The sequence below is a fragment of the Telopea speciosissima genome, chromosome 11 (genome assembly GCF_018873765.1).
Source record: "Telopea speciosissima isolate NSW1024214 ecotype Mountain lineage chromosome 11, Tspe_v1, whole genome shotgun sequence".
Taxonomy (NCBI): Eukaryota; Viridiplantae; Streptophyta; class Magnoliopsida; order Proteales; family Proteaceae; genus Telopea; species Telopea speciosissima.
The window spans coordinates 34,524,821-34,547,099 of record NC_057926.1 but is presented as its reverse complement, the minus strand read 5'-3'; the positions used below and the strand labels follow the sequence as shown (position 1 = coordinate 34,547,099).

The window sequence follows — 22,279 nt, the reverse complement described above, 5'->3', positions numbered from 1 at the left end:
ATTGTTAAACTTAAGCAATTTGATGTATCACTTTAACATTTATAATGCTTATTAAGTTGTTTTACTATTAATTGAATGTTTTGCTAGTTTTCTATTACTAAATTATGCCATTAATGTATAGAGTATGGTATTTTAGTACATCGTCGCCTACCAACTTAGGGTCCGATGTAAAAGTCCTATTTGGACTTTGTTTTTGCAAAATCAGATAATGCCATTGTGTTTAAATGGCCTAAAATAGGCTGAATACCAACTTTTAGACCCAAAATATGTCTAAAACCCACCGAGATGGGGTTTTGAGTCAGAAAAAAAAATACAAAAACTCGCCGAGAGATCTTGACTCGACTCGATTTTTGGCTGGGCAAAGATGGCTCCGAGACCCAAATTTTTGAACCTTGGTTCCTGCTGGTCGATTGTATCAATGAATGAAGAAAAAAAGGGGGCGCCTGTCATGGTCAGCATAGCCCTCCACCGACCCCGTTGGTTGAGTCGGCTACGTAACCAATTCAATACATCTTTCTCCTGCTCTCCTTCGTTTATGAATAGAGGAAGGGAGAGGTCCTTAAAAACACAAGATAGAAAACTAAGAATGGGATTCTCAGAGATCTTTGAGAGTGTTCTTGAGTTTGGGTTGAGTTTCCACTAGTAAGAAATATCTTTGAGTATATTATCTTTATATCTCTTCTAATTTGGGGAGTTGTGACAATTATACTGTAAGTGAGAGTTTCTTTGTTGAGTAAGTCTCACATATAGTGTGAGTGAGGGGTGTGTCTTGTAATTTTTCCTACATTAGTGAAGTGAGCTTCATGTTATTGTCCCATGGACGTAGGTCACCGTATCGAACCACGTAAATCTCGTATCCTTGCATCTCTTACTTTCTGTGTTTGCCCTTATTACTCGCCTTAGTTTTGTATGTGCCGATTAGCGTAGGACAAATTTCTGCCACACTGTCCAGTGCATTTTTAAAGTGCATTCGACAGTGACCGAGAACATGTTTTTGGATTTTTATCCTCTCAAGTGCAGTGTCCATCATCAGATGCACTTTAAATGTGCACTAGGTAGTGCACCACACTTGAGAGGATAAAGATCGTTGTTTGGTTGCCCATATTCACTATATTTGTAATGTAAATAAATCGGGGCAAGAGATCGTTGCTTGGTTGTGCAGCCTCTGCACCAGTACAGGGCCAATCAGAGTGCATGCATGGGGCATCAACATGAATATGATTTTTTTATTTCATAAGGGTGAGACAGTAATTTTATGCACTCTTGTGTCTAGACACAAGGGCGATGCAATCAACCATCATTCTTTTTCACATAAAATCAAATATATTTTTAATATTAAAAAATTTACCAGCCAAAAAAATTGACATAAAAAAGGCCAAACGTAATGAAGGGGTTAGACATAATCAAACCTTTTACAAAAAAAACAAAAAAAGACATAATCAAACCTAACAACTATTATATTTATGGGTCGATTTTCTCTATGAGGAATGAGGCCCTTATACGTACGAGGGCTAATGAGAACACAGGTGTTTGCATCTTGGAGAATGGGATTTTCGATTTACATGGGGGGGGGATGTTCATTTCGTCACGTTTTATAGGTGGTAGGTTGATATCTGGGTTTTAAAAATCAGATCAAATTAGTAGAAGTTTGCAGAATGGGCCTAATCAACTAATAATCAATGAGGGATGAGTTTTAGGAATCGATATCTTATCCACCGATCCATAATGGTATCGGTCGACACTTGGTCAATATTGGATTAATGATACAGTATGGATAGAAGGTAAAATGGTAAAAATATAGTAATGTATCGACATTGCTTTAGGTCAAAAACGTCTAATACGGATCAACACCTATTGGATAAGATATTAATCTTGGAACTAGCTGATACCCAATAGGTACCATGAACTAAAGACCCTGATTAGGGGGGTGATTCTGAATAACCTCGATTCTATGTGCTCTAAGTCTAACCAAGTCTAGGAAGTTTGATTGAATCCAGTCCCTTCTCAATTGATTCTAAGATAATTTGGATGACTTTGGTTCCTCTGCACAAACATGTGAAAGGTAATCAATCACATGTCCAATTTTTGCCAGTTACAAGGGGAGGAGGGGTATTTATGGAAACAAATCGAATAGGTGGTTAACTGTATGTAGGGCTATAAATGGATCGGATTCGGCTCAAATTGTGCTATATCCGCATCCACATCCACATCCGATTAGCTATTAGACGGATTCGGATAGTGCTAAACGGATATGGACATGGATACGGATCGAATATTTTATCCATTTACATGTAAATATAGCTTTTCAGATAGCTATAGCCTATCCATATCCACATTTGTTTAGTTTTCAGACGGATTCAGATAGTGCTAAATGAATACGGACACAAATACGAAAACGGATTATAGCTATTCATTTACACCCTTAACTGTATAATGTATGTTCACTTGTACGTACATATGATCCATTCTCCATTCGAAATAAAATCAATCGATGTAGGTCAAGGAGGAAATAGAGGAGGTTTTTGTCTTCTCATGTGAGAAGGGTCACAGCCGTGCATAAAATCTTGGCCCGAGAGAATACCGCCTGGGCTTCTAGAATCTGCACGTGCCCTTTGCCCGTTGCCTAGTTGTAATTCCAATATTCCAACTCACTAAAGATTAACTTATGCCCGTTGGATTTGGATTTTGTGTCGGATTGATGGTGCCTAACCCAAATTTCCCATCCATTGATAGATTTTGTTTCTTTAGATGTAATCGAAAGTCGCATGGGATTCCCTCATGATGGAAGAGAAATTGTGAGAAAAAGACACCAAACCGCAATCAAAGAGCCCGTCAAATCCATCACCATCATCCCATACGGCCTAGCAGAAGCTTTAATGCTTGCTTACCTAACCCACCACCCAACTCCTGAACTCCTCAAGTTTTTCTGATCTAATCATCAATTTGAAACACATGTAATGAGACCCATCTTAGACAGATCCAATAATCCTAGCCGTCTGTCTCTAATTCATCACATTGACGTAGAATTTGAATCTTCTGTTTCCATGTATAAGCTCTTCTTGGATCCTCAAACACCTATTTTCAAATTCTGCTTCATCCCCTTGCATCTCTGCCATGTTGGTTGTGGGCCCCATCAAAAGTTTTGGTTTTAATTAACAAGAAAATGTTCGTATGTAGGAGATTCTTCTATCAACTCTATTAAATAAAGGATGTAAGGGATTTTGTCATTTTAGATTCGTATTTATGTCAATCTAACGGCATTTAAGATAGATCATGCATATGCATGATTGTACAGGAAAATTTTACCCATACGGACTTTAAGATCTATTAAAAAGTTTAAGTTAAAGTCAAATGCTTTTTACGCTGGACACATGGGGTATCCGAACTAACCGCCCTGCCTTGTATGGCAGAAATGGATTGATCTCTTCTCATGGGATGATGTCCAATGCAAATCGTCCAATTAGGGTGGCCTCGATCCACATGCCACTACATTGGGATATGTGTGATGATGTGGATCGGAGCTCTCCAACCATACGATGTGCACTGGATATCTTCTAAAACACAAGTGCACTGAAGAGGAACCGAATCCGGCAGAAATACCCATCCCATGTGTCAGGCGCAGCGACACAAAAAATATTAGCCCACTAAACTAAATAACAAAAAAGGTCATTTTGCAGGGCTCTTTTGTGTAAAATCCAAACTTTTGAACATGCTTTCAGCATCCCACATTCCCACCTCAATGGCCATATTCCCCATTCTCATCATTAATAATAAATAATACCTTTGGGCGTGTAAAACCACCCTGGTTATGCTGACGTGGATTTTCAGTGGGTCCCACCCGGTCATAACTCACCTCGTGTGACCAAAATAAGGGTGTTGGGTACTTGGGTTTGGTGGTCGTCCATCTTTCTCTTTCACTGGGCCCCACTGTGATAAAATTTTCTTTTATCCCGAAACTACCCTTCATTACGGTCACTCTGCGCTCTTTCTGTATTCGAGTTTCTCCGCCAATCATCTTTCTGCTGGTCTCTTTCTTTCTGTTTTCCTTTCCTCGTTGATGGAGAAATCAGAGAAGCTTTTATCGATAGATTTTCAGAGCATGGAAAGCTAAAAGAAGTAAATTCACAGATTCGAGCTCAGAGTGACTTTAAATTTTTTCTTTTCAGGTATTTGACTTTTCTCCACTGACCTTTTTGAAGTTTTCTTCAACTTGTCTTCCTTTCTGAATCCGTCCTTTTTTTTTTTTTTTGTTGTTCTAGGGTTTCTGCTTTCATTGAAGCTTCGTTTTGACTCTAGTTTTCAACCTTTGGATTTTGATTCAAGTCGAAGAAGATTTCTTTTTTTTTGAATCCGTCTTCGTTTTGGATTTTTGATGGTAAATCCTACCCTCTCCTTGCTTCTAAAGATGGAAGTTACTCTGTTTGGAGTAGAGTTTAGTGTAGAAGTTTCGACTTGTTGTTTTCATAAATTTTTGACAAGTTTTTGTTTGAATTCGAAGGTACTTTAATGGATGGCTCCGCCTTGACCCTAAAGTTGCGGCTTTGGATGGTGACTTTTTCTGGTTTTAGCAGTGGTCTTAGCCATAGCAGCCATAATGCAATTTCTTTCTGGTTATTTATGAGTGTACAGGGTCGTGTTCATACTTCACTGCTTTAACCAGATTGATTTAAATCTGTTCAGTTAGTTTTCAGTGTCTTTAAGTTTGAGAATAGGGTACACAATACAAGTTTAAGATAGATTTGCTTTGTTGTTTTGGGAGAAATGGGAGAAAAGGCTGGAGAGAACTGGAAAGAATTGGTAAAAAAGATGCTACCACCTGGAGCTACTCTGCCTGAGGGAGCAGAGAATCCCGATTACTCAATTGCTATGGAGTATGAAGGTCCACCTGTCTCCTATGAGGTTCCTAGAGTTGAGCCATTGGAGGTAACTTATCCCACAAATCCTATGGCTTCAACGGCCGAATCTTTCTCTGATTCACAGGGAGTAGCTATCTATACAGTTCCCCCTGTAATTGAACCAATCCTTCTGCCTGTCTCTCGTATTGCTGGTGTTACAAGCTCTTCTGTTCAAAGCCCTAGGGTATCTGGTAGCACGGAGTCTGTAGTATCTGTGTTGCAGAATCCTGAGTTCTCGTCGGCTTCCCCTTCGGCTTCTCCTGCTTCTGTTCATAGCCCTCGAAGTAATCCCCTGAAGCAAATGGTAAATGAGATAAAGAGAGTTCCAATGGTCACTTTCAATACTGTTGATAAATCTGAAAGGGAAGAGCTTGATGTGGAAAAACCAGTCTTTCCTGAATATGTTGGGGTTTCTAAGAAGAAGGAGAAGAAGAAGAGGGTTTGTTTTAGGTGTGGAAAAGGGAAGTGGGAAAGTAAGGAGACTTGCTTGGTTTGTGATGCTAGGTATTGCAGTAATTGTGTTCTTAGAGCCATGGGATCGATGCCGGAAGGGCGTAAATGTGTCACTTGTATAGGTCAGCCGATCGATGAATCTAAGCGGCTGAAACTGGGAAAGTGTTCGAGGGTTTTGTCACGATTGCTCAGTCCTCTGGAAGTCAAGCAAATTATTAAAGCAGAGAAAGAATGCCCTGCAAATCAGCTTAGACCAGAACAGCTTATGGTGAATGGAGTACCGATGAGACCAGAAGAAATGGCAGAACTGCTCTCATGCCCATTGCCTCCACGTAAGTTGAAGCCTGGAAGATATTGGTATGACAAGGAATCAGGTTTGTGGGGAAAGGTAAGTACGGCCATAATCCAGTGTATTTAGTTGAATTCTCTACTGCTTTTTTTTTTTCCATGAATTTTAGTGCAGTACGGTGAAATTCTAAAATTCCATATCGATTGATCTGACAGGAAGGAGAAAAGCCAGATAGAATCATTAGTTCGAACTTAAATTTTTCTGGGAAGCTTAAACCCAATGCGAGCAATGGGAACACTGAAGTTTTCATTAATGGAAGGGAAATTACAAAAATTGAATTGCGAATCTTGAAGGTAGATATTTGCTGTGAGTTATTCTTCTTCTTTGCCATGCTTGTCTAATGAAAAGAGGGGGGTGGGGGAAGCTTAATTGGCACTGGTTTTTCCAACACCCGTTTTTTTAAATCTTTCTTAATTACTTACCTTCAGTGTGGGGCCAGGTTGCTAAATTTATATTATACCATATTTGGTTGGCCTTTTTGAATCCTGGATTAGAACAGTAAAGCACATTGTAATGCATTTTTCTTCATGATCAACACTAGTACTATGAGCAAAGAGACAACTATTATATATAGGATAAAATAAAAAACTATCATAGTAATAAACTAAAAGATCTTTGTATAATCAGTATTTGAGTTTCGAAGAATCAAATCCTGCTTGTGCTTGATTTATGTATGTATTTGCATTTTTTTAGATTCACTTATATCATGCGAGTATCTTTTTCCTGCTTTGGAAAAAGAGAGAGAAACTTAATTTCGAAGTATGTGGAAATAACTGTAGGAAACTGATTATCATCCTTCTATACAGTACCACTCCTTTTTCCTCAATCTATCCAGTTATCCTTCTTGTTTGTAAAACAGGGAACATCCAAAAGAAATTAATCAAGTTATGGACAGAGAAAAAATATCACAACCAGGACTATGTTCCAGCATTGAAATTAAAAGAAAAAAAACCTCACCTGCTTGCTTTTCAAAATAGAGAATCTTTTTGTTTTGTTTTCTTCCAACTCTTTTTGGCGGGGTTCTCGGTTCTCCACTCTGTATGGAGCAATGGTCCTGTGATTTGTTAATTTTCCATCATTTTCTGGTTAGCTTTCACACACTTTCTTTATGTATTCATATTTATGTATATTTTGTATAGTTTCAAGTTGTAGTCCATTTTAAAAGAAGACTAATGAAGAATATAACATTTTCAGTTGGCAAAGGTGCAGTGTCCTCGTGATACACATTTCTGGGTCTATGATGATGGTCGTTATGAGGAGGAAGGTCAGAATAATATCAGGGGGAACATTTGGGAAAAGGTGTATAAGAGAAAACATTTAATGTCTCACCTTTTAACATAAGAAGTAGATGTTTGGAATCTCTGTCTAAAGTGGTTTCAATTTGTTCTTGCTAGACAGGCATCGACACGGCTTGTCTGTTCCTTGTTCTCACTGCCTGTGCCCCATGGTCAACCACATGTATCAAGGGATGAAGTTAGCAACTATACCACAGTCCCAGAGTATCTGGAGCAGAAAAAAATTCAGAAGCTTCTCTTACTTGGACTTCAAGGCTCTGGAACAAGCACCATTTTCAAGCAGGTATGACCATGGTTGGGATTGCCTTAAATGTGTATGGCTTCTCAAAGATTGCAGTTGATTCTTACTACAGGTTTTCTCAAGTGGCACCTGGACTTTGTGTACAGAGGATTGGAATTTCTTTGATTTTTGATAAATCCTCCATAACTGTAGAAATCTTATGAATTTGTGGAGAATTATCATAGGACTTAATTGCTAACCTGATAAAATTATTCTTTATGTTTCAGGTGCCCTGGTCATTTCCTACTCCTTGAGGCTTAGTTCTTAACTAATTTCTTGCTACTGTTAACTTTATTTTGTGTACATGTTCCTTTCCTGATTCAGGATTGCCTCTTGTAGATCCATATTATGATCACATTCTTCTGTTCATTTGTGCATCTTCTTGCACCTTTTGGATTGAGCATATTCTCAATTGATAAATTTCTAGAATTAAGGCTTGTTCCTTGTCAGACTATTTGTCTCCTTTGTATTGACTTTAATTGTACAGTGTACACAGAATGCCTCTTATTTTGTAGCAAAATTTTCATATAATTTTGGCATTTTCTGTATTCAACATAGAAATTCTGTTGTTTTTTCCTTCATTTTTTTGTATGGGGTAATTTTTATGATCAATATGTTTGACTAAATAGGCCCTTTTTCTTTTTTGGTTGGAACAGGCCAAGTTTTTGTATGGGAACAAGTTTACTCCTGAAGAACTGCAGGATATCAAGCTAATGATTCAGAGCAACTTGTACAAATATCTCAGCATTTTGCTCGAAGGAAGGGAGCGTTTTGAGGAGGAGTCTTGTTCTAGAAATAAAGAATTAGGTTCACATGATCAACAACCTTCGGGAGGTAATCCCAAGAGCTGAGGAATTTTTTTTACTACCCAAGAGCTGTGGAATTATTTTTCTTCCAGCTATATATTCTTCACATTTAGTTATATCACATTTTGAAATAGTCTGAGATGCCAGGTTTACATGAAAAAAGTCTTGCCTAGATCATAATGGACCAGTTTGCGAGCCAGTTCTCTCTAATGCAAAACCGAAACCAATTATTGATCAACTTCTTCCAACAACATAGCCTTATCCAACTAAATGGGGTCGGCTACATGGATCCTTGTTCTCCAATCAGCAAGATACGAGGTCTAAGCTATGCATGTCTTTCCTCATCACTTCACTTAGGGTTGATTTAGGCCTGCCCCTGGCTCTTTTAGTTCCTTTAATCTGAATCAAATCACTCCTCTGAACTGGAGCATCCCAAGGTCTCCATTGAACATGGCCATGCCACCCTCAAATGACTCTCTTGTAGTTTATCATGTATCGGAGCTACCTCTAACTTAGCTCTAATATAATCACCTTATTTTGTACTTCCTAGTTTTGCCACACATCCATCTCAACATCCTCATCTCTGCTACAAAGTTTATCTATATGACGCTTCTTAACTGCCTAACATTCCACACCATACATCGTAGCCGGTCGTATGACAGTCCTATAAAAATTCCTTTTAAGCTTTAAGGGAATGTGCTGATCACGTAGCACTTCGGACGCACCTCTCCACTTCATCTAATCCTATTTTAATTTTCTGAGCAACATCATCCTCTATATCGCCTTCCTTATTTGCGATAGAGCGTAGATATCTAAAATACTTACTTTGAGGAATCTCCCTCTCATAAATATTCACCGCCTTCTCAACCGTTCTATCACCATGTACTCCGTCTTTGTTCTACTTATCTTAAGACCTTTTGATTCTAAGGTTGATCTCCATAGCTCTAACTTGACGTTAATCTCTACTTTTGTCTCATCCGCCAACACAATATCATCAGCAAAAAGCATACACCAAGGAACCTCATCTTGTATCTCTCTAGTGAAGGCCACTTGTAATAGGGAACTCACTGCTGTGACCCCCCCATAGTTCTTACGCTAGTCACCACACCATCATACATATTCTTAATTTTGTCTACATATTTACATGACACCTTTCTCTTCTCTAGTATATGTCAGATTAACTCTTTAGGGACTTTGTCGTAGGCTTTTTCTAGGTCAATAAAGACAATATGGATATCCTTTTTGCCTTCTCTGTATCTTTCCATGAGTCTCTTAAGTAACAAAATATCTTTCATCGTGGATCTTCCCGACATAAAGCCAAATTGTTTCTTTAAAATAGTAGTTTCCTTTCTCCTCCATTCCTCTGGCATTTTCTTTGTGCCCATAATCTTGTTAAACAGCTTGGTCAACCAAGATAAACTACAGATTTCTAAGCTCTTCCACATTTCTATTGGAACTTCATTTGCCTACTTTCGTCTTTTTCAAATCTTCTTTTACTACAGACACCTTAATTTTACGTATATATCTATGCCATGTTGCATCTAGATGAGTAATACAACCTTCTGGAGCACTATTACTCGAAGAGTCTTCATTTAGTAGTTTGTAAAAATACTCTTTCCATCTCTCCTTAATGTCCTCATCCCTTATTAGTACTCCACCATCTTCACTTTTAATATATCTAACATAGTCGATATCTCTCCTCTTCCTTTCTCTTACATTAGCTATCTTATATATAGCTTTTTTCCTTTCATTTGTGTTTAGGTTGTTATAAAGAGCTTCATTTTTGGCAAATTTATACCTTTTTAGATCTTCAACTTCTTCAGTCCTTTGCCATGTCTTAAAATTAGTTTTCTTAGACTTGATGACTTGCTGGATCTCATCATCCCTTTAGCAACCGTCTTAATACAAGTCGCCATCTCATTCCACATCGTATTAATGTTGCCCTCAAAGTCCCACTTTCTTTGTTTGACCACTTTATTAGTAAATATATTCAAGGAATCTCCTTTTAAGCCCCACCACCTTATCTTAGGGCAAATAGGCTCCCCTTTCTTACGATTCTGCTTAATTAGGCACATATCCAAGAGTACCAACCTATGTTGAGTGGTAAGGCTCTCCCCATGTATATCCTTACAATTCTTACAAAACAATTTGTCGGTCCTTCTTGTTAGGAAGAAATCTATTTGGCTGATATAATACCCACTTTTGTAGGTAAGTAGATGCTCCTATCTGTTTTAAAAAAAAAGTGCTCACAACGGATTAATCATAAGTGACCACAAAGTCAAGAATTGAGGTCCCCTTTGTTCTTTTCATGGTTTAAAAACTTGGCGAGATCTCGCTTAAAACTCATTTTTTCTAATTAGAGAGTCGAGATGGGAGGCGAAATACAAAATTACACGGACTCAGTCAAGATCAACCAAGATCTCGGTTCGACTAAGATGTGGACCAAACCCATGTTTAAAAGGGGAAAGATCTCGACCGAGACAGTTGACATCTCGATAGAAACTTGATTGTCTCGGTGAACTCGACAAGGAAACCATTGGTGAGCTGAATTTTGAGTTTTTGCCGCAGTTAGTACACTGTGGCCATGATTTTGACACTCGGAGCAATAAGTCAGGGTTTGTTGATGACCTATTCATAGTTCCAACCCAACCATACATGCCTGATGGCATTAGCAGTGGATCAATCTCATTATTCCCATCACAACCGCCTGTTTATGCCCTAGGATAGGGTACCATCAGATAGTTGATGACAACACTTATCTATGTTGTGTGGTAGACTACACATTTATTCAGAAACACTTTGACATGGGAATCCTATGTGGCACAGTCTAAGCCTTATTGGCTTTGGAAACAAGGCTTGGAAGGAGAGAATGTATATCATATATGTTAAGATTGATGTGAAATACCCTACTTTACATTTCTAATGTTTATTTAAGTTGTTCTACATTAATTGAATGCTTTGATTGCTTTCTATTACTAAATTATGTGTAGAGTAGAGTATTTAGTATGTCGTCGCCTCCCAACCTAGGGTCCAAAGTGAATCTTATTTGGACATTGTTTTTGCAAAATCTGATAGTGTCATTGTGTTTAAATGGCCTAAAATAGACTGACTACCAAGTTTCAGGCCCAAACTAGGTCTAAAATCCACCAAAACCAGCCTCCAAGTTAAAAAAAAAATGCACCAACTCGCCGAGATCTCGGCCCAACTTGGTTTTTTGGCTGGGCAAAACTAGTACCGAAACCGAGTTCTTGATAGCAGCGAGCTCCGCTTTCAGAAGCGAGCCAGAGTAGCACCATAGTTGTCACGTCGTCATGGTGATCCAAGTCGGTGGAGGGGTGTCACGTCGATATATCGACATGTCTCCCGCCATGGCAATCATGTCGACCATGTTTTATTTTTTATTTTCTCTATTTTTAATGTTTTAATAGATGTATACTCAAGCCATGTTTTATTTTTTCTCTATTGTTTCTCAAGTTTTAAGGAGGGCAATCTTGTAATTAAGCAGAATCTAAGAAAGGGCATAAAAGGGTTTTGATTTAATGACTAAGGGTAAACTTGGAGGGATGTGTAAAGTATGGACAAAGGGGAATAAAAGAAGAGAAGGGTACTTTAGGAAAAGGCAAAAATAAGGGTTTGTAATAACCCACGATCGGATTATGGATTTATTGTTGTCTTCAACCTTACGACTTTAGCCTGGGACGGAAAACAGCGCAGTACGAAGGAGATAACTCCTTCAACTCTTCTTGGTCCAGTCTAAACCTTCAAGCGAAGCATCGCCACATCATGTTTTATCAATTCCAGCAAGAACTCATCACAGAAATCAACTAAACAAGGAGTATTTAATTCCTGGAATCAGATCTGGCGACTTCTTAGTTGCAAAACAGAGACAGAGGGACAGGAAGAAGAAATCGAAGAGGGAAAGAAGAAATAAAGAAGAAATCGAAGAGCGAAAGAGAGACGAGAAGAAGAAATCGAAGAAGGACGCCATGGTGTAGGTCGACATGCATGCTTCTCCAGCGCCAGGACGCCATGGTGACGCCATGACAACTATGGCGCTGGAGCAGCTTGCTGATCGTTGTGTTAAAAAATGACACAAAGCTGGATATGAGTAGATGTTGGTCGAAAACGTCTCTCATTCATGAACCATGGTTCCTCCTTCTAACCATGGAAGAAAAACTCGACCGAAACCTATCGAAACCATCGAATTAACTCGATTTTGTAGGTTTCCGAGATGAGTTGAAGGGGATTTTATAAAATCCCTGGATTCGACCGGGTTTCTATGGTTTTGACCATATTTCGGTGGTTTCGACACATATGCCCATCGAAACTAGGGGAAACTTGGCTCGAAACTAGGACAGACAGGTATTTATGCCTGAAACCAAGCCAGAAACTAGGACAGATACTTAGTTATGTCTAATATCATTTAAGTAAATGTTTTTTGTATTTCATTTACTTAAGTTATTATTCATAAATAAGCAAATACCCCCTATTTGAATCCAATAAAAATAGTTAAAAAATCAAATTCTAAAAGGAAAAAAGTCAACCCCCCCAGTTCAAGAACAAAAACTGGATTTTCGACGATAGGTACAATTTTCAATTTTCTAATGGTGAGGTTTTTCTCAAATAAAAAAATTCCATATATCTTAATAGGGTAAAACATTGCTCTAAACAAAAAGTGCGGTAAAACTCATTTGTTTTGATGTTAAAAAAAATATTTTCATTTAGAGCGATTTTGACAGCATTCGCGCACACCAAATTAAGTTTGATCAGTACATAACTCCTTCAATATAAATCAGATTTAAGCAATCTTGGACTTGTTGGAAAGCTATCAAAACAAAGCTTTCTAACAAATCCAAGATTGCTTAAATCTCAATTATATTGAAGGAGTTATGTTCCGACCAAACCTTGTTCGATACCATGTCCAAGAACAATATACAGTATCAAACTTGGATACAAACCACAAGTGATATTTTTAGTGTTTATTTACCCAAAAAAAGTATTTTTAGTATTCTCTATGTGAAACTAATGTATGGATTGGGTTTAAAATGTCAAAAATAGGCAGCACAACAAGAATCAGGGCAAAAAAACAACTTCTGGGCCTCGAAACCAAGGTTCGAGTTAGCCTAGAAAAAGTCCTAGGTTTCGACTGAGATATGGTCGAAACCGAGACGAACTCGGTTTCTGGCTGATCGAAACCCGAGTTTTAGAACCTTGCTTCTAACTCTATAACCTCTATGGATGCTTTCATAGCCTCTATGATCTCTCCCAACATGACTATTTAGATCGCCCCCTATAATAATCTTTTCTCCTTGACCAAGGAGAAAAGAGAGAAGAGAAGATGGAAGACTCTTGAGAGAGCACAAGCTTGGATGATTAGAACAATATCCCAAGCCTTCTATTTATAATATTTAGAAACTTGAAAGACAAGTAAACTTGGGAAACAAGTAAACAGACAAAATACCCAAAATACCCTTATTAGGTTACATATCTCAACACTCCCCCTCAAATTGGTGCATAGATATCGCACATGCCCAACTTGACTAAACTAGGGACACCTAACTCCTAACAGTTTAAGACATAAAACAAAAAAGGAAACCATAATGGACTCAACCACAATAAGGACACTCCCCCTATCGTGCTACACTTCTCAACACTCCCCCTCAAGCTGGAGTATACAGATATCAAAAGAAAGGCTCCATCTTGGACCAAAAAGAATAGAAAATCAAACTCAACACCAATCTTGAATAATAGTTGTAGACTTCAGTGAGCACAAAGGAAACTCCAATCAGCCAGCATAAAACCAGTAGAAATATCAGCCCAAACACTGGACGACAGATAACATCAACCGCAATCTAAAAACAGCAGATAGGTAACAATGATAGATGTTCTTGAATAATTGCCGAACTTGATTTCTAATAAGAGAAGACTCGATCTTCAAACAAAGGAAGAATCAATTTAATCACTCAAATTGGAATTTTCCTATCGATCTTCAAAAACACCATATCATGCTTAAAAGATGGAGAACAGCAACTTTGGAGTTTCCCTTCAAAAGTAAAAATCTTCACCGAAATAGTCTTGAGAAAGGTAAGATTCTCTGATTGAAGACTTGTGCAGATCAGATATGCAAATAGTAATATCCAATTCCAATCTCCCTCTCACGTGTAGCATTACACGTGAACAAATAACGGCCAATAATCTACATCGCAAAGCACGAGCATCGCAATAAATCCCATAAACAAGAGAACTACAAATAACAGCCGTAGATAAAAGAACCCCAATATCAGTTTCTAACCTCCCCTCACTGGAGCCAACAACTACCATGCAAGGTCCATCCTTCATAGAAGTACAAATCCCACATGTGTTCGAGGCCCACCTAGGCAACTATACTTCAAGAATTTTGAAGAAATGTCGGAATTAAAAGGGCAATGGCAGTTTAGTAAATGACCAGCATCTCAATAATTTCCAATCTCCCCCTCGAAACAAACTCCAACCTCAATGTCATGTAAGTACCAATTTGCCAAAAAACAAATTGATGTGATCTGGGGCCCACCATAACAATAATATGGTACATATGTATACCCAATGGCAATTCTGTAATTACATCATGCAATCTCCAATTGATGTGGAACCGGGTCAAAATACCCAATTTTGTTCGGGATGGACCCATCCCAGTATACAATAGGCAATAGCAAGAGGTAATGGCAGAACCGTAATTTAACAACCTTGCACTAATCCAGCCCTTTGTTCCCAAAAATGTAACTTACTACTATCATCCAATCCTACTTGGGGTGCTAATTATATGGACAACCTCTTTCTCCAGCACAAGCTTGATGGATATAATCCTATCTCCAAATCTTTTAACATCCACCACATCATTCTTAAGGACTTTATCCATTACTATACCCACTTTGCTTTTATAGTTTTATTACTTTTATCACCTATATACCAAAGTTTAAAGTCGTCCCATACCTTAGCTTTTTTACCCTTCCAACTAGTCTCTTGAATACAGTCAATATAAATCTTTCTTCTCCGCATAACATCTATCAACTCTTACTTGTTAAAAGTATCCAATGTTCCACGGTGCCAATCTAATCCTACACTTTTGGACTAGTTTCTTTACTCGCACTTGTCCATTGTACGAGAACCCTTGCCTACTTTTCACTGCATCCAGGCGTTGATGTAGCACGTTGCATGCATGGAACACCCTAGCAGATAGTTGATAGGACATGATACATTATTTATATTCAAGGTACCCATAAGATAGGATCCATGCAAAAGTGATTGGCTGAATATATATTAAGGTGTCTGCTGCCTACCTGACGCACAAATATATATATATATAAGAATGCAATAAAATAAATGAAAGGAGCAACGCTAATACATTAAAAGACAATCTCAACCCTTAACTAGAGCGTACAACATGGTTCATAGTTGCCAAGAAACCAGATAAAGGTTCTGATCATAACAGAAAAACCACCCCAGGTCAAACATATGCACTTTGAGACTATAGATACGGTGGATCAAGCAAAGTCAAACACGCAGAGCAAAGTGATGATAGTTATAAAGGAATAAATATCTCAAGACTCTCACACACGTAATTCAAGATACAACTAGTAACAACCAGCGGCGCAAGAATGGGAGGGGGGCAGCATACACAACAAGCAATAAAGTAGGGGGGAAAACAGTGTACGCAGCAAGCAAGGAAGGAGCAAGTGGTTATCGGAGGGGGTCTACCAAACTGAGTCAAAAGATCTTACTGCAGAAGAGAGAAGGGTAACCGGCAATCTCTACCAAATTATGCCGAAGAAATCTTACCTTAGTAGTAGCCGAAATGCCAAAAGTAACGCCGCAAACACTAGAGCTTGGACTGTCAAGCTGCTGCTGTTCTGGTCTCTGGCCCTAGTGCCGCAAGGGGTAGGGATAGGGAGATGGATGGGGTGAGGGCATGGGGGATGGAGATGGTGATGGGAGGGCAGAGAGAGAGAGAGAGGGAGGGGGGGGGGAGGGTCTGGGATGGGTATCAGGGAATGAGAATAGACTAAAATCCTACCATTCTTGTTTTTTTTTTTAAAACCTGACCTTGATGCTCCTTCCATGAAATGGGGGATGGGGGGAGGGAGCGTAGAGCGAGAATCAAGGATGGGTGTAGAGAGAGTCTGGGGTTGGACAAGAAATGGGGATAGAGAGTAGGGGGAGAGAGGCTCGGAGATGGTGCGAGAGAGTTGGGAAAGGGGGTGGGGAGAGAGTGTAGGGAGAGACTGGGGGTTGGGATGGGAAGTGGGGGTTGGGGTTGGGGATGGGGCGGTAGATCGTTGAGAGAATCAGGGATTGGGGAGAGAGAGTCGGGGATGGGATTGTAACCCAACTAGAGAGAAATATACCTGAAAGATATGGGATAAAAGGAGCAGTAACCCAAAGCTGTTGCAGAAGTAGTGTTAAGAAACCGTAATGATTTGGTGACAAAATAATCTCGCAGTCAACACAAGCCCTAACGATATGCACGAACAATACCTCACGAAATATCTTCTTCAATGAATTTGATTTCTCTCTATCTTTCTACTTATTTTTCTCCCCTGTTTCAACTTCCTAACTCTGCTTAAAATTCTTCTTTTGCGGGATGGGAAGAGCGGGAATGGTAGAGAGGGCCATACATAATGTGTTACATCTACCTTTATAAAGATTTAGGGTGGCAATGATAAAATAATAGTTTTTATTAATGAACTAGTCTGTAGCTGTATGAAATGGGAAGATGTATCGGTGCTTAATACATTATTATGGTTGTAGAAAGTCTTCATTTTTCTATTTCTCATTATCATTGTTAATAAATTACTTTTAAGTTCCCTCATTGAACTTCTTAGTCTTTGCCAAAGCTGAGAGCCCCATGCATTTATCAGATTTTACACTGACATACCAGTCAAGCATAACCTAACTACAATTTCTTTATTTCTAGTTTAAAATTGGAAGGAAGTGTTTGACACGTTGAATTGGTTCAAATGATTAATTCCAAGTATATTTCAGGTGAAGGAGAAGATCAATCCAATGAAACAAATCTGTGTGTCTATTCCATCAATCCAAGATTAAAGCATTTTTCAGATTGGCTTCTGGACATCATAGCCATGGGAGACTTGGATGCGTTTTTCCCTGCGGCGACACGTGAATATGCTCCATTGGTTGAAGAAGTCTGGAAGGATCCTGCAATACAAGAGACATATAAAAGAAAGAATGAGCTTCACTTTCTCCCAGATGTTGCTGAATACTTCTTAAGCCAGGTATCTTGTTTACTCCTTTGTGGTAGACTTGCCATCATCCTCTTTTTTGTTTATTTAGGTGCAGTCCATGAACCTTTTATGTATATCAGTGGATCAGATTTCTGGACCATCATCCCCTCTCTCTCTCTCTCTCTCTCTCTCTCTCTCATGTTGTTAGGGTTCACATGGAGTAATGATGTTTCATAATCATCATCAAGTTGCCATATGGCAAAGAGGGTGGGTCCATGTTATAGACGACCCTGCACTCACTTCATTGGTTATGCTTCAGTTCAAAACAAATACCTGAAGTGCCTTAAAAGTGAGTTTCAAGTTAAAAAAAAGAGTACAGAAATGCCACTAGATTCTTTTATAGTGAAATGACATTCTTGTAATTTTATGAAACTTTAAACTCTGTTTCTACCACTTTCTGTGCATGATTTGGGCTGAACTTTGTCCTTTGAGATTGTTGAGGGTCCTCTATTATATTGACTCACTCTTGTATGTCTCTGTGTGCCACATGGCAAGGATATGTGAGTAGGTGACGATGACAAAATATATCAAACTGATGCAGGGTAGTAAATAACATACTCCCGTAAGAAACATAAAGGCAAACAGGCTTTAAACAAGCCTTAGTGACCTTAGAGGCAAACAGGCCCTAGTGGTCTTTCTTATGTTCTGCCAACTTGGGACCACCAGCCCATGTCCTGGGGTAGTTGTTTTATTTGTTTAACTTCTTTTTCTTATCTATTGACTTGTAGTTAAGACACAATAGAACTCCCCCACCTTGGAGAGTTCCATTTTTACTTTTCTTCCAATTTCGTTGTAGCTTTTAACTTTTCTGTTTCCTAGTTGGATAACTCAGTTCTATTTATAAGTTGTAAGAGCCCAAGAGCTCCCCACATTTTTTATGATAGAAAATTTGATTTGCTCCAATGGAGCTGCTGTGAGATTCGGTTAAGGTTGGGAAATCCTTGGTATCAATGAGATCCTGATTCAGGTTTGCTGATTGGAAGCCAAGGTCACATTCTTCCTTTCAACACTCCATAGTTGTCAAGGCGTTGCCTAGGCGTCCAAGTGCCTTGGTTGCATTGTTGGTGTAGGCGTCGCCTAGGTGTCCAAGTGCCTTAGTCACCTTGGATACTTTGGATGCCTAGGCAGGCACTTTGGTCACCTTGTTGGTGTCGCGTTAAATCTGAACCCTCTCCAACACCTTGGGTTGCCTAGACGTCATGACAACTATGCTATACTCTATTTTTGCAAGTAAGTTTTGGTTCTAATTTTCCATCAACTGGCACTGTTATCCTGTGAATGAATCTCTGGTTATGGTTGATTAATCCTTAAATTATCATCTGGTAATCATAGTGCATCTGTCAATGCCTGTTCTATATCAGAAACTCTATTGTTATACACATGCAGATTCTCTGTTTCAGAGCCCTTTTGAGCAGAACCGAGATTCCTCTTTGAGAATGATCTAGCCATTAGATCAGGGAGATATCTTTGGGCAATAAAGTACTACCCAAGACTGATCTTCAACCGGGGTATTGATCAGATCAGAGCTTCTGGTCTCCTACACGAAATCACCCAAATCTGGAATTTGTATTGCCTGATTCTGAATATTCAATTGCTGTTTTAAATCCAGACATTAGATTATCATTATATTTTGGGGATTTTATCTGCTGTTGGTTTACTACATTCGATCGGAGTTTGTTCTCCATCAAAGTTGCTGATTTTCTGTTATCTGAGTTCCTAGATTTTAGGGTCTTCTACTTGCTAATTCTGAATCATCCCACGGCTTGCAATCTGACCATTGGAACATCGCAGTATTCTGGGGTTTAGTTATTCTATCAGTTTGTGAGCCTTGGTCAAAATCTGACCATCAGAAAAAGGTTGACTTGGACTTTGTCGTAGACCTAAATTCTATTTTAGGGTTTGCTTGAGGTCCTATTAAAAGGAGTGTGTAATCTGAACCTAGGGTTCATCCTATCTACCCCCACCACAAACCCTTGTTATGTGGCATATGTAGTTTTTTCCACTTAGTTATCTGTTTTCTGGGTTGGAAGTGGAGAAGGGGCATTAATTAAGGATCAGGATAACTGAGGTATTTAATAATCAATGTCAGGTTGGTTGGAACCGTAACTGTGACTATCCAGCTCACTCAAAAAACAGAATCATCTGGGATCTAGCCTCAAGCTTCTGTGAAGGAAGTGGAGAAGGGGCATTAGTTAAGGATCAAGATAACAGAGGATTTAATAATCAATGTCAGGTTGCTCCAAGAGGTCACTGGTTCGAGTCTGCAAACAGCCTCTCTGTGAAAGCAGGGGTAAGGCTGAATATATTATGACCCTCCCTAGACCTTGCAGTGGCGGGAGCCTCGTGCATTGGGTATGTCATTTAATGTCAAGTTGGTTGGAACCGTAACTGTGACTGTCCAGCTCACTCAAAAAACAGAATCATTTGGGATCTAGCCACAACCTTCTGTTTTACCAGCATTCAAACTAGTCCTTGTTTCACATTAGTTCTTTGGTTCTCAAAGCAAAATTGTACCAGGTCAAGGTAAAAATTGACTCCCTTGGATGGAACATGTGGGTTTTTTGGGCAATCTGATCTGGACCGATATCCGGATCGGCCCGATTCACTGCAACTTAAGCTGGCCAGGTTTTTGGGGCAATAATGGAACAATTTTTCCATGACTAGAAGCCAGAACCCATTTCCAATAGCATAGTAGCATTAATTAACTTGAAATTTATGGACACTATCTAGATTCCTCTTTGCAATTCAGCTTGAGATGTGGATTACTTTTAGTGGCCATCCTTAATTTACAGAGTTGCTATTTGATTTGTTGTTTCTTCTCAGGCTGTTGAAGTGTCGAGCAATGAATATGAACCTTCTGAGAAAGATATATTGTATGCAGAAGGAGTCACCCAAGGCAATGGTTTGGCTTTCATTGAATTTTCCCTTGATGATCGCAGTCCAATGTCTGAAATCTATGTAGACAATCAGGAAGCTCAACCCCCGCCTCTTACCAAGTAATTATGTTTTTTTTCATACGCCTTAACAAATTAATTTCCCTTTAAAAAAAACAAAATTAACTCTAATTCCTGCAAATTTCTGGTCTTGAGGAAACTTGCGAATTGAAATCCCTATCAATTTCATTCAATTATCCATGTTGCAAATCTGCTGATGCCTGGGATTTGGGGCAAATGGTGTAGAGCATGCACACAGAACACACTCTGGGATAGACAAGGCGACAAAATGGAAGTGCCAGTCTTCATTTGCCACTTTCTAAATATCCTGTTGTAAAAGTGTAGGAAAAGCCTCCTCCCCTGCTCCCTTTTTGTCTCTCACCATGTTGATAGGTGGAGTGTTTGTGCGCCAATTAAAGTGGCACACCTCTTCATGTTCTAATTTATGTTATTTTTTCCCCTTCCATCTCCCTTGTGACAGGTTTTTCTATTTCTTACAAGTATTGTCTTTTGACTCTTCATCATCCTCTGTTATCCAGATACCAACTAATCAGGGTAAATGCCAAGGGGATGACTGAGGGATGCAAGTGGGTGGAAATGTTTGAGGATGTGCGTGCAGTGATCTTCTGTGTGGCTCTAAGTGACTATGATCAGATGTGGTATGCCCCTGAGAACAATGGTAGTGGAACCCTTCTCCAGAACAAGATGATTCAAAGCAAGGAGCTCTTTGAGACCATGGTCAGGCATCCATGCTTCAGGGACACCCCTTTTGTGTTGATACTTAACAAGTATGATCTCTTTGAGGAGAGTATCAATCAGGTGCCATTGAGTGCATGCGATTGGTTCAATGACTTCAGCCCTGTGCGACCTCACAACAACAACCAAACACTGGCACACCAGGCTTATTACTATGTAGCAGTGAAGTTCAAGGACCTATATATGTCACTCACAAATCGGAAGCTTTTTGTATGGCAGGCAAAAGCTAGGGAACGTATAACTATTGACGACGCATTCAAGTATGTAAGGGAGGTGCTGAAGTGGGACGAGGAGAAGGATGACAATTATGGTGCACCTGAGGACTCTTTCTACAGTACGGATATGAGCTCATCACCATTTATGAGGCAGGAATGAGGGTTAGTGTTTTCAAGTGCTCTTGCATATGGGCTATGTAGCTATGTTGCTTTGCTTTGCCGCTTTGCACGTGAGCTTGTTTCTTTGTTTAATAAGATTTATTGGTGGGAGGTATGTATAGGTTCAAAATTTTCTGCAACAGTTAAAAACCTTTTTGGAGTCCCTCATGCCTTTTATTGGTGAGGGTTGAAATTTCACATTCACAAACGCACCTGCCCATATATCCTTGTTGAATCAATCTCTTCTGATCACCACCTAAATGAAGAAAGAAAGCAAATTGATGCTTGGCTCTCCTTGGAAAGGCATCCATACAGTTACGTGAATTGGGTCTCAAGCCTCTTTGGCGTAGCGTAGCATACTTGAGGGCCGGTCGGTCCTTGCTGCTAGTCTCATTTGGTGCAATGGAAATGGAGAGCGTATGAATATTTGGGTCGATAATTGGGTTTCCAGCACTCCTGACTTCAAAATCCAACATCCATGTGGGTTCCCAGCACTTCTAACTTCATATTCCAGCAATCGTGTCCACCGGACTGCAACAGCCAGCTAGTTTCTCAACTAAGAGATAATGAGAACATGACTTAAAATTCTCAGATTCTGAACTCCACCTTCTACCTTCCAGACGTGCAAACCATTCTGCAGATCAAACTTCCTCTCTTCCAAAGAGAAGATCACCAAGTTTGGAGGGGCAGCTCCAAGGATGAAGTGTTCTCGACGAACTTAGCATATCACTGACTCTGTAATAGGTAGTGGCTGAAGCTATCTTCTTTCTGCTACTCCCATTACTCGATTACCCAGTAAGGAGGTTTGGAAAACTATATGGAATTGTAGCTCTCCCCAAAATTAAGAACTTTCTTTGGAA

At 39.3% G+C, this 22,279-nt stretch overlaps 1 protein-coding gene across 1 annotated transcript; it reads left to right on the top strand.

Annotated features, from left to right (window-relative positions):
* Positions 1-4,498: 4,498 nt before the first annotated feature.
* On the top strand, positions 4,499-21,420 carry LOC122645963 (extra-large guanine nucleotide-binding protein 3-like). Its single transcript, XM_043839391.1, has 8 exons — positions 4,499-5,736; positions 5,853-5,990; positions 6,892-6,996; positions 7,096-7,275; positions 7,929-8,106; positions 17,097-17,347; positions 20,180-20,352; positions 20,829-21,420. Exons 1-8 carry the CDS (start codon positions 4,762-4,764, stop codon positions 21,418-21,420), a joined length of 2,592 nt encoding a protein of 863 aa, XP_043695326.1. The 5' UTR covers positions 4,499-4,761.
* The last annotated feature ends 859 nt before the right edge of the window (positions 21,421-22,279 follow it).